The sequence below is a fragment of the Ornithodoros turicata genome, chromosome 10 (assembly GCF_037126465.1).
Source record: "Ornithodoros turicata isolate Travis chromosome 10, ASM3712646v1, whole genome shotgun sequence".
Lineage (NCBI taxonomy): Eukaryota > Metazoa > Arthropoda > Arachnida > Ixodida > Argasidae > Ornithodoros > Ornithodoros turicata.
The window spans coordinates 8,797,440-8,813,765 of NC_088210.1; the positions used below are offsets into that span (position 1 = coordinate 8,797,440).

General features: G+C 45.7%; 2 protein-coding genes and 2 long non-coding RNA genes across 4 annotated transcripts in view; 3 read left to right on the forward strand and 1 right to left on the reverse strand.

Moving 5' to 3' along the window:
* The window catches only part of LOC135370098 (COP9 signalosome complex subunit 7b-like), a 337,544-nt gene that overhangs the window by 306,335 nt on the left and 14,883 nt on the right, over window positions 1–16,326 (forward strand). The gene's annotated exons all lie outside the window — the stretch shown is intronic.
* LOC135370215 (uncharacterized) lies at window positions 2,115–6,777 on the reverse strand. The gene is made up of 3 exons (XM_064603917.1): window positions 6,624–6,777; window positions 2,375–2,612; window positions 2,115–2,267 (listed from the first exon to the last, which is right to left on the reverse strand). Exons 1-3 carry the CDS (start codon window positions 6,654–6,656, stop codon window positions 2,122–2,124), a joined length of 417 nt encoding a protein of 138 aa, XP_064459987.1. The 5' UTR covers window positions 6,657–6,777; the 3' UTR covers window positions 2,115–2,121.
* LOC135370006 (uncharacterized) lies at window positions 12,327–12,667 on the forward strand. Its single transcript, XR_010415178.1, has 2 exons — window positions 12,327–12,413; window positions 12,476–12,667. It is a non-coding gene; the product is annotated as an uncharacterized LOC135370006 (long non-coding RNA).
* On the forward strand, window positions 12,670–13,356 carry LOC135370007 (uncharacterized). Its single transcript, XR_010415179.1, has 2 exons — window positions 12,670–13,053; window positions 13,112–13,356. It is a non-coding gene; the product is annotated as an uncharacterized LOC135370007 (long non-coding RNA).

Consider the following 16,326-nt stretch of genomic DNA (forward strand, 5'->3'; position numbering starts at 1 on the left):
GTCCCCTGTCCCCCACTCCTTCCTGCTGTCCTCTCGCCATCTGTCCACGTCTATACGCCGCTTATAGCCACAGTTGCTTCGCGGTGCTAAAACGGAATTTAAAAACAACTAATAAAACGAACCTTGAAGTTGTCGTCGTGGTAGTATATCTTTTGCAATAATAACAACAACAACAACTTTATGTAATGATAGTGAATGGGGAGCTTCATCGCCCATGGACGACAACACTGTGTGCAGGTGGTAATGTGAGCAATGAAATAATGAGCACTTTCGCAGTAAGGATCCAAGTCCTATATGGTGTTCAAAAAGGTCAGAAGAGCTTGGAGGGCAGAGTGCTGGTGGTCTGGATTTGCCCATGAACCAAGCGGCACCTGCTCGTATCGAAGATCTTGAGACGCAAGCACTGCAAGGTCCGCCCGGTGATCACTCGGCTGAAGCCTACACTCTTAAAAATGAACTTGACCACATAGCAAGCTCCTAGCCAACTATCATCGCGAATGATGTCGTTATCTGCCCTGATTTGTTGAGAACGGCGTTATCTGCCCTGATTTGTTGAGAACGGGAGGCGTACGCCTTCGTTTTCAACACACCGGGTCTGATAACGATATCATTCGAGATTATGGTTGGCTCAGGAGCGTGCTATGTGGTCAAGTTCATTTTTAAGAGTGTATCATTCGAAGGTAACACACTCTAAAAACTGAACTTCACCGCATAGCACGCTCTGCGCCAAGCAGTGCCACGAATGATAGTGTTATCACTTCTGATTCGAGGAGAGAGGGAGGTGTACGCCTTTTTGTGTCAATTATCCTGTATCCAAATTGACACAAAAAGGCGTACACCCCCCTCTCTCGTCGAATCAGAAGCGATAAACCTATCATTCGTGGCAATGGTTGGCGCAGAGCGTGCTATGCGGTGAAGTTCAGTTTTTAGAGTGCAGGTAAAACTTTGCAACCTTTTAGGCACAACATACGCGACAACTATTAGCTCCCAAAAAGGTGTAATTGCTCCACCCTGTCTTCTGTGGCCGTGGGTATACTTTACACGGAGCTCTATTTTACGCTACCCTCCTCAAAGGGCGCGAGTGTCGAGACACCGTACGCAAAAATCTTGGGCATGCTGTAGGTCGACGGGTCAACCACAGAGTTCGGTCGACCTCCCGGGAATCAAAACCAGAATGAATCACGAAGAGCGCGCAGCAACAACAACTGTAAATGCTGGTAACAATGCTGTATGGTACACTGTTTTATATGTTAAGAACGTCCCGAAGCAGACCCTCTTACACCCTTTTACCATCCTCTTACACCCTTTATCAGACGCTACACTCTACAAGCAGAACTTCACCGCATAGCACGCTGTGCGCAAACCATTGCCACGAATGATAGGGTTATCGCTTTTTATTCGAGGAGAGAGAGGGGCGTACGCCTTTTTGTGGCAATTTGGATATATGGTAATTGACACAAAAAGGCGTACGCCTCCCTGTCTCCTCGAATCAAAAGCGATAACCCTATCATTCGCAGCAATGGTTGGCGCACAGCGTGCTATGCGGTGAAGCTCTGTTTTTAGAGTGTATGTTGACCTATAGGTGGTAACAATAGAAGTTACTACCTTTCCACACCCCTTTTTTTTTTCTTACACTCACTCTTAAAAATGAACTCCGCCTCCCGTTTTCAACAAATCAGGGGCGAGAACGTCGTCATTCGACATGATGGTTGGATAGGAGCCTGCTATGTGGTGAAGTTCTGTTTTAAACAGCGTACACTCTTAAAAATGAACTTCACCGCATAGCACGCTCCTAGCCAACCATAATCTCGAATGATATCGTTATCTGTCCTGATTTGTTGAAAACGGGAGGCGTACGCCTTTTTTGTGACACTTATGCTGTTCATAATTGTCACCAAATAGGCGTACACCTTCCGTTTTCAACAAATCTGGGCAGATAACGATATCATTCGAGATGATGGTTGGCTGGGAGCGCGCTATGCGGTGAAGTTCATTTTTAAGAGTGTAGAGTGTACTCATATTGTGAATCAGTCCAGCGTGCTCCCTAACTTGGCGTCCGTCATTTCGTGTCAACGACAACCGAGACGTTCGATGAAATGGCAATAAATATAATTTATACTGTTACAGTGAATCGTGTACAGGATGGCAGAAGGAACCGCTTTCTCCGTCGCAGGTCATGGGGCAGCAGGCGAGCCCCGGCTCTCGACAGTCGGCGTTCGTAGCGCACGGCTCTCCGCATTCGTCCAACTCAATGACTGCTGGGCAGGCTGCATAGCACACCCACTCACTCTCAGTGTTTTACTGAAAAAATAAGGGGGGGATTGGCCCCCGTCCGGTGATGGACACACAGGAAAGCCCTGAAAGTCACACGTACCAGATTCGGGTCCCTTGTTGTTGCCCTTGATGCACGCTCCGGTGAGCCTGGCCAGAGCAACCAGTCGAGACACGACACAGCACGGCCTCTGCCATCGGCGGGACCCCGGGAAGGCGTGCATGGCGCAGCAACCCGTCTGTTTGCATTCGTCGCTCGTCTCGCAGGCGTGCATGAAGTTCAGCGGGAATGGGCACATTGAGTACATGCCGAAGCCCAAGTCAAATTGTCGTGGCTCTGTCTGCAGATGCAAAAGTAAAGAAATATGTTTGGAACTGTAGCACATATGGTGTGCCTCCTTATTGTATAGTGCCCTTCGCCTCGGTATAACAATGTGTCTTAAAGGGACTATGAAATTTCCCGAACCCCCATACTTTTTTTCGATGGAAACTGTTCTTCCCGCAGAGAAACTAATATGCCACAAATTTTTCCGGACGAAATCGCTCCACTCTGCGAGGAGCGCGCGCTGGAAATGTCTCTTCCGCGTTCCTCCTCTCCCGCGCATATTTCCCTGCCGATGGTGTAACTGTACGGACCGCTCTTCGGTTCCCCGTTACGTCACCGTTTCCACTCCCGATGAACGCATACGCGAGATCCTACGGCGCTTGCTCCTGGCGGGATTCCTCGGCTCGGCAACACGTCACGATGACGTGTTGCTGAGCCGGCTGTGGTCGCGTCAAGTTACCCGTTGTGTCTCCGCTCGGCAGCTCGTCACGGCGCGGCGCCAGCTGTCCTCCCTTCGCCGCTCGATTTAAATTCGCTCCCGAGAAATCCGCTCGCGCGACGAAAGTAAAATTTCGGTTCTAGACTCAGAAAAATGTCTTCTTTCGAACGAAACAAAGAAAAAAATCGTTTCATAGTCCCTTTAACGACACGCTATGAACAACGCAATCAGCACAGTGCCGTTCTGCGCAGTACCTTGGCTCCTCATGGGCCACGACCGTGTATAGGGCCCACCAATATATAAACCTCTACCCGAGAAACGTCATCATGACGTTGGTAGACCGACAGAAACCGAAACAAAATCGGGGCTGGGTTCCACGAATGGACATTTGTTCGCTGTCTCCGATTTAAAGAAAAGAAGAACCGGAGGTTGCGTCCGTTGGTTAGGCCCCATATCCTCCAAATCCCCTATATCCCAAATCCCACCGTAATCCCCTCAAGACCGTGGCTTTCGGGCGCGACCTTGTTCGCCCCATAGCTTCGAGCATATAGTTCAACTCTACCAAACTGGTGGCGCTGCCGAACACTATGACGTCATTTGTTTACAAACAGGGAGAGGTCTAATTGACACCCAAAGAAATCGTGATGGGAGGGATGGGTTCCACGAATGGGCCCTCGTTCGCTGTCTCCTATTGAAAGAAAAGTAGGACCGAAAGTCGCGTCCCTTTCAGAGACCGCCGCAATCCCCTCAAGACCGTGGTATCGGTCGTGACCTTGTTCGCCCCTAGCTTTGAGCGTAGTTCAACTCTACCAAATTGGTGGCGCTGTCGATAACACATGAATTCATTTGTTTACAAACAGGGACATGTCTGTGTTACCTGTAGCAATTTGGGCAAAGCTCTGGTTCGCAATTTGCGTCATTCGATCGTGCCAGTGCGAGTTCGAGGAACTGTACACCCGATTGAAGCAACAATGGAGAAATAGATCAGGCCAATTATAGATTGCAAACTATTTATTCTTTTCCTTTACTCCTTATTAGAGATGGGACGAATCCAGAACCTGAATCCGAATCCAAGGAACACACTCTTAAAAATGAACTTCACCGCATAGCACGCTCCTAGCCAACCATAATCTGGAATGATATCATTATCTGCCCTGATTTGTTGAAAACGGGAGGCGCAAGCGTTTTTTTTTTTTTTTTTTTTTTGTAACAAGTATGAACAGCATAGAAGTGCCACAAAAAAGGCGTACACCTCCCGTTTCCAACAAATCAAGACAGATAACGATATCATTCCAGATTATGGTTGGCTAGGAGCGTGCTATGCGGTGAAGTTCATTTTTAAGAGTGAAGGTTCTGCAAATCCACGAATCTTAAGAATACCGAATCTTTCCAATCCTGTCTTGAAAAAAAAAAAGTTTAAGAAGCAAAAAAACAAAAAAAAACACTTGTACTGAAAAGTGTTTTGAAGCAGATTCGTTTAATGAAAAACTAATTAAATAATACGCTCTTAGACATGGGGGGGGGGGGGGCTCGAAGTATCTTGCCGTTGATGGCCACTCATGAATGGGCATCATAATGACTATAGCAAAAAAAAAAAAAAAAAAGAAGGCGGGACTTCACAGCATAGCACGCTCTTAGCCAACCATATCATATCGAATGATATCGTTATCTGCCCCGAGTTTTTTTTCTTTTGAAAACGGGAGCCGTACGCCTTTTTTGCAGAGTTCCAGGTAACTCGTTACTGTAACTAAGTTCCTTTTTTTGGTAACTCGTAACGTAACTGGATACTTTTGCGCCGTGGTAACTTTCAGAGGAACTCGTTTCTCTTTCGGGTAACTTTGCCAAAGTAACTTAAGTTAGGTTCCAAGTTACTTTTAATTCGTTTTTCACTCACGTCCACATATTTTCTTGCTTTTTCCCTTTTTTTTTTTTTTTTGCCAATTCGTGATATTCAATCAATGACAGTATTCTATTCAGGAAGTAAGAACCGCCGCCATTGAAATGAAGCTGAACCATTGTGCGCCCACAGGGAGTTAAGATGCAAAGCGTTCGAATAGACCTCTACTAGAGAAACGTCATCATGACGTTGGTAGACAGACTGGAACCGAAACAAATCGGAAGGGGAGGGCTGGGTTCCACGAATGGGCACTTGTTCGCTGCCTCCCATTGAAAGAAAAGTAGGACCGAGGTAATCCCCTCAAGACCAAGGCTTTCGGGCGCGACCTTGTTCACCTCTAGCTTCGAGCGTAGTTCAACTCTACCAAATTTGTGGCGCTGTCGAACACTATGACGTCATTTGTTTACAAAAAAGGGAGAGGTCTATTGCTGAACATAAACGAAAATGATCTAATCGTGTTGTACTCCTCTGCAGGCAACTCATAGACTAACTCAACTGCTCACGCGCGCTGCACATGCTATTAACTAATGCTATTTTGCGTCCGAAGTAACTCGGAAGTAACTCGTTCTTTTTTTTTAAGTAACTCAGTAACTGCGAGTTACATTTCAGGCTGAAGAACTTCGTTATTAACTTAGTTACATTTTTCACACTGTAACTTAACTCGTAACGAGATCTTTTTGACGGGTAACTTCTCGATCTATGCTTTTTTGTGGCAATTATGGACGGCATAATCGTCCCAAAAAAGGCGTACGCCTCCCGTTTTCAACAAATCTGGGCAGATAACGATATCATTCGATATGCTGGTTGGCTAGGGGCGTGTTATGCGGTGAAGTTTATTTCTAAGAGTATAGTTCACCTTCACGAGAAAACAAACCCATGTACTTCTTCTTAAATGTAATTTGTTTAACATGTTGTTCATCGACTACAGGAAATATACGAGCTTTCGAGTCTGAATTCTTTTCATAAAGCTGAAAAACAATCAAAATCAAAAACCACGTTGCTTTTAAACTTGTAATGTAAAATTTCCTGTAAAAAACTCTTTCAAACGAGAGCAATGTAAACAAATAAACGAGAGAACACAGCTGAAAGTTTGAAATTAATGGACCCGGGGCAAACGTAGTTGCTGGATTCGAAAGATTCGATTTGGGCACTGGATTCGCGGACTCCATTGGCCCATTCCTACTCGTTATCGTATGATTTGATTATTTATTTTGAGGTTGGAATGTCGGTTTTCAACCGATGATTACGATAGCTGCTCTCTCATCCACTGTTTGAGGAAACTTGCAGGTCATCTCTCAGCGAAAGGCAATGGATGGATATTCTCAGTCGGGACGCTGCGCTAATTCATCGGATGCTCTACAATGGCGCTTGTACTGCTGAGTTGCGTTAGTTATCGCTCGTTATCGTTAGTTATCGAAGGTATGTAGTCCCGTTAGCGCGTGCGACATGTGCACTCTCTAAGACACGTGCCGTCGATGCGATCAGCTGGAAGATACGGAGCATATTTTTCTCCACAGCGTCTTTCAATGAGCTATAGCATGCCCTTCTCCCCCATCCGCTCCAATGACAAAATTACTTGGTCATTACACGGTCATGTTTTTTTTAAATATATAATTGGGGGTTTACGTCGCGAGACAACTGAGATCATGAGCGACGCCACAACGGTCAGTCTGTAGATTGCTTTTGCTCACCTGAGGGTTCTTTGACGTGCGATGAAAGCTCATCACACGGCACCCCGTATTTAACGTCCCTCGCGGAAAACAGCGTTGTCTAAGAAACTTGTACCCTGACTCCCCGTTGCCGGCGTCCTCGGCCGGGTGTCCGCGGTGACACCCAGCCCGCCAACCTTTTAGGACGCACTTAAGACCCAATCCTCACTGGGAAGCCTATCATAAAGTTTCATCGAATTACCGCCAACAAATTACTGTTGCGATAGCAACACTCCAGAACAGAGATGTCGTTGTTGACGCGACACAGTCCTCCTCCTCGCGGTAAGAGACGCAAGAAAAAAAGACGAACGAACTGGAGACAGAAACGACGCGTAACCGTGTTGTATCCACACGAACAACATTCCCCCAGAAGCGGCAAGATGCGGAAAGCGTCATAGCTTTCTGCTATCACGTGAGCACGATCGCTCAACGTCGTGTCATCACGTACACTACTAACCGTAGGGAATATCCTGCTACACACCCACAAAGTATTCCGTAGCATACGACAGGAAAACGTGCTGACGGCGTCGTCTGCTTAAATGCGCAGTACGCTACTCCCGACATTCGGAACCGTGTGAATGCTCGACATAACACGGGACGGAACTTCGTCTCTGCGAGCAGTGTTCTCGCTTCTTCTTCCACTAGAATATTCCGTTAGGATGTCGCTCGTGTGAATACACTGTAAACGTATCCATACCTGGTTTTGTTTCGCCGCAGCCGCCACGCATGACGCGACCAGGAGCAGAAGCTGCAACCGCCACCGCTGCATGGCCTTCAGTGGCCTTCAGTGTTTCGATGCCAAAACAGGTATCCCCCCACAACAGGAAGTATCGTCGACCGAGCGACCTTTCTAACGGGACGATTGCTCCGAGCAGTGGCCTCACCCGTTCCAACAAAGACTTTTGGGAAAATAAAACTAAATGCGAACGAAAAAAAAAAAAACGTAGTAACCGGAGGGCGGGGGGAAGGAGGGGTCAATAGCAACATTGCCCGACTCTAGAACGAAGCTAAAGAATGCACGATCCAATTATATGAAGGGATGTGTGCGGAGGCTTCGATTTACGAACGGCAAATATATGTATTGGGACGTCGTTCATCTTCTGCACCAACTTCTGCACCAACTTTGGTGATAAATTGTTATCGCATGACCTTCCTATGCCACTTTATCTGCTTACGCCTACAGTGCATGAGTTAATAGTTAATAATGAGTTAAGTCTCGACATCGTCACTAAGAGCATCATTTATGTAGCGTATCCAGCTTGTAATTCATTTCAGTGTTGTTCCGATTTTTTGCTTTTTTTTTTTTTAGTTGGAGTTGGAGTTAGTTTTGTTTTGTTCAATGTACTTGTCGCAACGAGTGTATGAATAGATGTAAGTATAGTCAAGTGGCTATTTCGCAACCATCCTCGATATTGTAACTTGATATTTAAATTGCAAAAATTGATTGATAGAAGGATTGGTGGATCCGGACTTTCAAAAGAATGGGAGGCGGGATGGAAGAGTTTGTCCTAAATGGAAAGATTTCTGGAACGCGGTAAAAATGGCATTTGTAAAAAAAAAAAAAAAAAAAGAGGGTTAACTGTATCGCTCGGGTATCAAAACGCCAATGATACCTAACAAAAAGAAAAAACAAATAAATATTAACACCAAAAAAGCAGCCCTTCGAGTTACACTCGTATTTACATCTCAAATCGCTGCCACTTTAGACTAGGGCATCCAGGTTAGGGAGGCGGAATGGAATCACCCATTCCATTCCTTTAACTCCACCAATAAAACAAAAAGGGGCCGGTAACCGTACTGGCAAGCCCCGCAGTCCTAGAAGAGACTGACATTATCCAGCACCGAGAAAGCACAAAGACAAGGCTATTTCGCTCTTGACCGTGTGCAAAGGGCAGAAACCAACGGGTTGAATCCAAAACTATACCACCGGTGAAAGATGAAAGTCACTGAAAAGGTTAGCCAGCTGTAGGGATCGAACCCACATCTTCTGGATTACCGCTACTACAGCTGGCTAACCTTTTCAGTGACTTTCATATTTCATCGTTGATTTCTTAGGCAAATTGAGGCTTTCTTTGTATCTGTCCCTTCTATGTTGTTCCAGCCTCAGAAGCCAGTATCAGTTTCTCTCTATACCACCGGGGCACCCAGACCATTCCATTCCAATTCCATTCCTGCGAAAAATGCCTAATTCCATTCCCATTCCATTCCTATAGGACAGTTTTCCATAGACATTCCATTCCGGGGTCTGCTAAATCTGAAATGATTCCGGAATCATTCCAACTCCAGAGTGGCAACTCCGCAACCATGATCCGGGTGGGAGGAGGGAGGAGGAGTGTCGTTGGGAGGAACCCGAGAGGTCTGCCTGCCTGATTAGGCGGCATGTTTCTCGGGAAGGGAAAGATGGTGGAGAGGAGGAAAGGGTGAAGTGGAAGACCGAGCGGAATCCGCTCGGGGGGAGGATAGCTGCGTCCATGGGCCGACTTCAGGGGAACTGTGCCGGCATACGCCTATTACACATCTGAGGGAAACCCAGGAAAAACCCCAGACGGCACAGCCGGCCCGCGGATTTGAACCGCGGACCTCCCAGTCTCCAAGCGCACGCGTTACCGCTGCGCCACCGGAGCTGGTATGATCCGGGTGGTCGTAAATACCCGAGCATTCAGCGCAGCTTCTGCCTTGGCAATTGTGTTGTTTATTTCCACCCGAAACACTTTCGCTGATTTGGTCCCGCGTCAAAATTCAAAACAGAACAGTTATGGATCGACGTGGTGCCACGGGCTTTCCAAGCATTTTTTTTTTTTTTTTCATGGTATAGCAAAGAGCTTCCAATGGGAGGCAAAGCATGCGTCCTATGGGCAGGCGGCGATTAAATCTCTGTTCACCCATCCACAAACACACGAACGCGTTTTGGAGTAGCCAGTTCTGACTGGGTTGGGACTAACCTCTCCATATTTTACTTTCTTCTTTAAAAGAAAATCCAATCCAAATTTCTGTTCCGTCCAGTATATCGCGATCTATAACAAAGCGGCATCATTACCGCCTGCGACAAGTTGACTCTCCCAAATGGAGTCACCGCGGTGGTCTGGATTATTTAGAGTGCATCCGTCTCAATTACCCGCACTAGCAACCTTCCCGAACCACACTTTCACACTTAGCCAGGTGTAGGACTCGAACCCACATCTTCTGGATTACCGGTCCAGGGCTCTACCAATTGAGCTAAGCTAACACCCCTTCTCAGCGACTTCCAAGGGAGCGTCATCATGAAGTGACAAACCAGTCACTCTCTCTCACTCATCCTCCTTTCACTCTTACCTTTTTGCTCACTCATACACACATTCATACGACAGGGATCGAAGCATTTCTTAGGCAACTTGAGGCTTTGTATGTACAGTCACACTCCGTTATAGCGAACACCTTTTTAACGAAAATACCACTATAGCAAATTTTTTTGCGGTCCCGCTGGAGCCCTATAGGTCCAATAATGGACATCCTTTTTAACGAAAACACCTTGACTGCGAATTTTTTTTTTTTTTTTTTGCTGTCCCCTGAGTTTCGTTGTAAAGGAGTTTGACTGTATTTGTCCTTTCTATGTTCTTCCAGCCTGAGAACATCAGTTCTTCTCTTGTCAAGATCGCTTGGTTCACGGCCAAATTCAGTCCACCAACACTCTGCATGCCCTCAAAGTACTTCTGACCTTTTTGGATCCAAAAAAAGTGGGACTTCCCATTAACCGCATTCCGTTCTGAAGCGATTCACCAGGAATGGGGTAGAGTGTCACCCCTGGCGATGAAATTTCCCGACCATGATCACAAAATAAAGTTGTTGTTGTTGTTGGCAACATGTTCAGAAATGCACAACCTATAGCCACACCAAAGAGTACAGCGAACGCGAAGCTTAAAGGTAATTAGAGATAATTAAAGCGAGATAGTTGAGTTTAAAGGGAATGAATGTAGTGTATATGAAATTAAGAGAAAGATTTATTTCTTTACATTTTTTTTATTTATGCGCATCCCTCAAAGGGCCCCTGCGGCCGCTTCAAATGAGTTATTAGTAGAGGGCATTACAAAGATTAAATGAAATTAAATATTGCCTAAGGTAACCGCAGGTTACCGGAGGTAACTAAATGTAATTACCTTTAATTGAAGGAAAATTTAGAGTAATTAAAGCGAGTAAACTGAATTAAAGTGAATTACATGAAACTCTAGATTACCTCAGACAACCTGCGGTTACGTTCGGTAATTAAGGGGGAGTTGAAAGTAATTCGGGCCAATTAAAGGTTAATTAATGGACTTACAAGGTGTTTCACCCAAAGTGATAAAAAAATTTAACTGGCGACGTAGTCGCCGGAGGATTGTGGGACTTTCGGCAATAAACCTCTACCCGAGAAACGTCATCATGACGTTGGTAGACACACCGAAACCAAAACAGCTCGAATGGGGAGAGGTGGGTTCCACGAATGGGCAATTGTTCCCTGCCTCCTATTGAAAGAAAAGTAGGACCGAAGGTCGCGTCCCTTTCAGAGACCATCATAATCCCCTCAAGACCGGGGCTTTCGTGGCGCTACCTTGTTCGCCACTAGCATTGAACGTAGTTAAACTCTCCCAAACTCGTGGCGCTGTCGAACATTACGACGTCATTTGTTTACAAGCAGGTAGAGGTCTATTACCTTCTGGAAATTTTTGCCACCATTGAGGGAGGCTTTGGACAATTTTTAATTGCATAAAACTTATTTTTTCAATTGAACTTTGAACACTGCCAAGAGAATGCCACTTTTTTTACAGGAGTATGAGGTCCTCCATGGGCAACCGCAGACCCAACAAAAGCTATGCACAGTATCACAACAGATATAGTCGTGTGTGTGTGTGTGAGCAAGAAAACATGCAAGATTGAAAGCTGAATGTGTGAGTGGAGAGGCGTGTTAGTTTAGCCCTTTCGCACACCTTTTCACAATGGACCCGCCCCGTGGGCGTTGAAAAAATCGGAGTTTATAGGATAAATCCGATGTTTTGCAAGAAAAGCACAGGAGGGAGTTTATCGGAGTCTATCGGATAAATCCGAAAAGTCGGAAGCCTATATGATCTCCTTTGGCGCACAAATCAGTCGCGTCGTATTGTCCGCGGCTTATCTGCCAGAAAATTTTCAAAACGTACCAAGAAACGTGTCCTGCGGCCGATCTGCGGTGCGGCTTATACGCGTGAAATTACGGTAGTTCTCAGGAAGAAATCTCAGAAATGTTAGCGTGTAATTTGACGCATTGCAGACGTATAATACATACTAATTGAAGAAACGACGTCACCGTTACAGACGATTTGCAACTATTTGTATTTTAGTATATGTTCCATCCAGTGCACCAATAGAGGCTACTGAGAAATGCCGAAGCTGTGTCGGGTGGGGTACGGCCACGGGTACGGCATTTGCGCTGTTCATGCACACAAAATAGCCGATAAAAGTAGATATATTAGACGTCGCAATGCCTCACAAACACGTCCACAGGATGTGACAAATGCCCAGCAGGTACATATCAAATAAGAGGACATGCATTTATAATGCGATTCTTATGCGAGAGCACGTTCAGGAGTACGACCACGAAAATTACACGCGCGTAATTGGGAGAGGCAATAAATGCGTATCGTCTTTCGCATCACGCGACTTTCTCTCTCTTTCTCTCTGCCCCAATATACAATGGAAGAATTGGACACCACAGGTACTGCGTACAAAAGCGAGCGTGGGATAATCCGCAGATGATGGCGACGAAATGTTGGCTGTGCTGAGGTAGGTGCATTTTTGCGTTTAAATCGTTTTTGAGTAATGCCTCCTTTTCTCTATTTCGAAAGGTTCACTCCACGGGAGAATTGTCTCAAATTGAGGGGAGGGGCTTCATGCCTATAACATGAGGTCCGAAAAAAAAACGAAGTTCAAAATTTGGAGGAGCATCGCTTGCACTATTCCAAATTGGGAGGGGCGCGAATTCATGGCAAACATGAATTTTGATTAGACTTAATGGGGAAGATTTGGGGGGGGGGGGGGGCTACATTTTAATTCGACCTTATTCAAAATTGAACTCCTTCTTTCATTTTTCGTCAGATTATTTCAAAACGGGGGGAAGAATTCGTGCATAACAACGAGTTTCATTGGAGTCCATGTTGATTATGCAAAATTAAGGAGTTCCTATAGAGGCAGAATTATTTCAAATTGGGGGGTTAAATTACATCCTTCTTTCATTTTTTCGTCTGGTTGTCGACGTCATATGCGATATCGCAACGACATCGAGTATAAGACATGGCGCGGGGTCCAAAGTAGGTACAGATGGCACCGGCGCAATGCGAGGCGCTCTGCTTCTACGACGATTGATCGAGAGTCCATGAGGGGGCATCCATCCATCCACGACGTGAGACGTTTCGTGGAGCAAAGTGTAAGTTGACCGGCTCTGCTGTGAGAGTGTATTCTATATGTGTGGTATTGTTTTTCAGGAAACGATAGCCCTGGTTGCCGCATATCATGGAAGACAGGAACAGCCGTCGAGCAACCTCCCCAATAATCCAACTACCTGTCTGTATAGCAGTATGACCCCTCCTTGTGTAGCACTGGACAAGAGAGCCCCACGAACGTCCATTGTGAATCGAGTGCTCGTGGAACAAAGTGCAGGCATCTATCGACCAACTCAAGAGACGTCTTTGTACGTATTCAATAAAGATGTTTCCGTGAATAAACCACACGGAGTCTCGGCATGGTCATTCAGACTGTTTAATATGCGTTGCATTTCGATAACCAAACGGTATTTCAATAAATCGGTGACAAAGTTCACGATGTATAGACTGCTTGCAAATGCCGCTGCTTCCGTATGAGCAACTTAATATGCGTACTTAATATGAGCAATGGCACGAGCAAGAAGGTCCACGATGTCTGCAGAGACGTAGTTGAATTCTGCGTTGGCCGAGCACACAAATTCGCTCATCAGTCCCAGGGGTCCCCTAGTAAAAATTCCAGCTGGAAATGCAGTGACAATTCCAGCTGGATTATTGGACTGGTTCCAGCCTGGAATATGACTGGAAACAGGCTGGTACCGGGCTGGAATTTGACTGGATCTAGCCTGTAAACGGGCTTGTACCAGGCTAGAAACAGGCTGCATCCAGCCGGAGAAAGACTGGTCTAGAACTGGTTCCACAGTGGACGCAGGCTCGAACAAGGCTGGATATGCTGCGTGTCCCCAGCCGGATTATCGGGTCCCGATGTAAGAGTGCTTCCACTTCAGCCTGTACCTTCTGCTGGAACTTATGTTCCAAAGCAGGAGGTTCCGCTCAAGTAGAAGCAACTTATAGAAGATAAATTGCTGCGCAAAGCAGAAACTGGAAACGCACTATAACAAATGAATAAAGTGACAATCAGCAATAAATTCAAATATTTATTTTAACAACAATAACTAACACCCCATAACAGGTATGATAATAGACATACTACAAATAGTGTACATGCAGCAACAGTGGCAACACTATGAGACGATAATGTGACAGTTTGATGCAAAGTTTGGCATGTGCGAAATCACGAAGGTCACTTCTCAATCGCTCGTTTTCATTTAACTGTCCGACAAAGTCCGTCCCGTGCAAGCGGGACAATGACACATCATGAAGGCAGTTCAGATAACTATAGATAAGTATCGGGTCACTACTGCACCTCTTGGTTCAGATTTAGGACTTGGGGATCAACGGTACTACACACGCAACTTACCCTTTGTCGTAATAGAGCTCGTGCACGGATTCAGGAACAAAATGCATAACAGAGCACACGACTACACAAATGCAAAGACGTTCACACTTTTATATGGTCGGCGAAGGTGAAATGCAGGAGGAAACACCTAAATTACCAGGCTGCGGCGCCAACACAACAACCGACGTTTCCCAGTTCAAAGCAGATTCTGAGTTAATGCCGATGGCGGTTGGTCGCATTTTACGATGAGAGCATTATGGCTAAAGTTTCGGTTTGACAAACCGGGAAAGCTCACGTTTCGCAGCGTGAAGCTATAATCAACAATATTGTGAAGAAGACGAGCAACGGGCAGCTTTTTTTTTTTTTTTTGCAATCTACTCATGTACATGGAGTTCTGTGCATAACATTGCACACCTTTGGGTATTTATTTTATTATTTTATTTTTTATTTTATTTATTTCATTATATTTGGGCATAAATTATTTGCACACATTTGTGAAATTAATTTCGGCTTTTTTCCCCCGTATATATAAGCCAACATTATCTTCACAGTGTTCACAGTGAACAAACTCGCACATTCCAGCGTAGTCGCTGGAATATCCCATTTCCAGCTCGGCTCCAGCAGGGAACCATCCTGGTTTCAGAGTGGAAGTTGGATGGTCTCAGAATGGAAATTCAAACAGCACTAGACCCAGCATGGAAACAGCCTTGGCCAGCCTAGCCCCAGCCTGGGATGGCCTTTCCAGGCTGGTTCCACAGTGGATCCAGGCTGTTTTTTTTTTTACTAGGGTCCGTCTGGGACCGTTACACAGAAGTTCTTGTAACGGGCTTAGACCCGACGCACCATCTCCTGCAGCGGCCCCGGCGAGATCTCTCCTATATTACCAAAGCCTACCATGTCTATCACGTAGCGAAAAGCAGTGATGACGAGCTCGTTGCGGGGACTTTGGTTGTTGAAACATTCATTCTCCACTTCTTCCGAAGAAGCGTGGGTACGGGGACAATTTTGTAACGCATGGTAGCTGAACATTTTCACGTACTGATGACGCGAGCGCAATGCGCGCTGCCTTTATACGGCGTTTTTAAATAAACACGCGCAAAGAAACGAGAGCGAAACCGAAACGAAGAAGCAACCCGTTGCCGCGAGAAGGGCGCGAAGTGGAAGGAGAGAGAGCGAAACCGAAACTACCACTAGCCACTGCGTACTGCTAGGATATGGACCATTCTTTCTATTTCTCTTTTATGTTTTATGTGTTGACACATTAAAACGATATCAATGTTTTTTTTTATTAGTGCACATGCACAGAAAACAGTTGCATACTTATCGGTTAGCTGCCGCAATAAAGTCTGGCTGTTCGTTCCTAGCGCATTCCACAGCGGACAATAAGCGCAGCGTTTTAAAATGGAAGCAGAGAGAAACATAAAGGACATAGAAAAGCCCACTCCGAAAGGTTCTAGAATTATCTTCCGAAGCGAAGACAGATACTATTTGTTGCTTGTTACGTGGCCCTCCATAAATTCAACGTCCTACTCGCCTGCAACACAAAACAATGGGTGAGCTGTCCATGTTTCTTTCGGTTACGCAAAGAAACATATGCCAAGCGAGGACCTGATTGAAGTATTAGCTCTGAATCACTGCAAAGTCTATGTTTCTTACTCCTTTTGTTTTGAGACATTCAGGTAGGGCTTCTGGAAATCAAAAGCGGTGCGACCAGAATCGCGCATTTCAGCTCTTTCCACGAGAAATGCTCCATGTATCGTAGACAGTCATCCTTTTCGGAGGCAGAGAATTTTACGCTGGATCACCCTATGTTTCAGAAGAATATGTCAATCCGAGCTAAGGATTGGCCCCAAAACAAAACCAGGGATGAAAGAAAGGGAACCTGAGCAGGTAAACTAAACTAACCTTCACAGCACAAAGGGCTTCACAGCACAGTGACGTTACTGCTTGAAACAAGTTAACTCTCCCTACTGCAGCCACT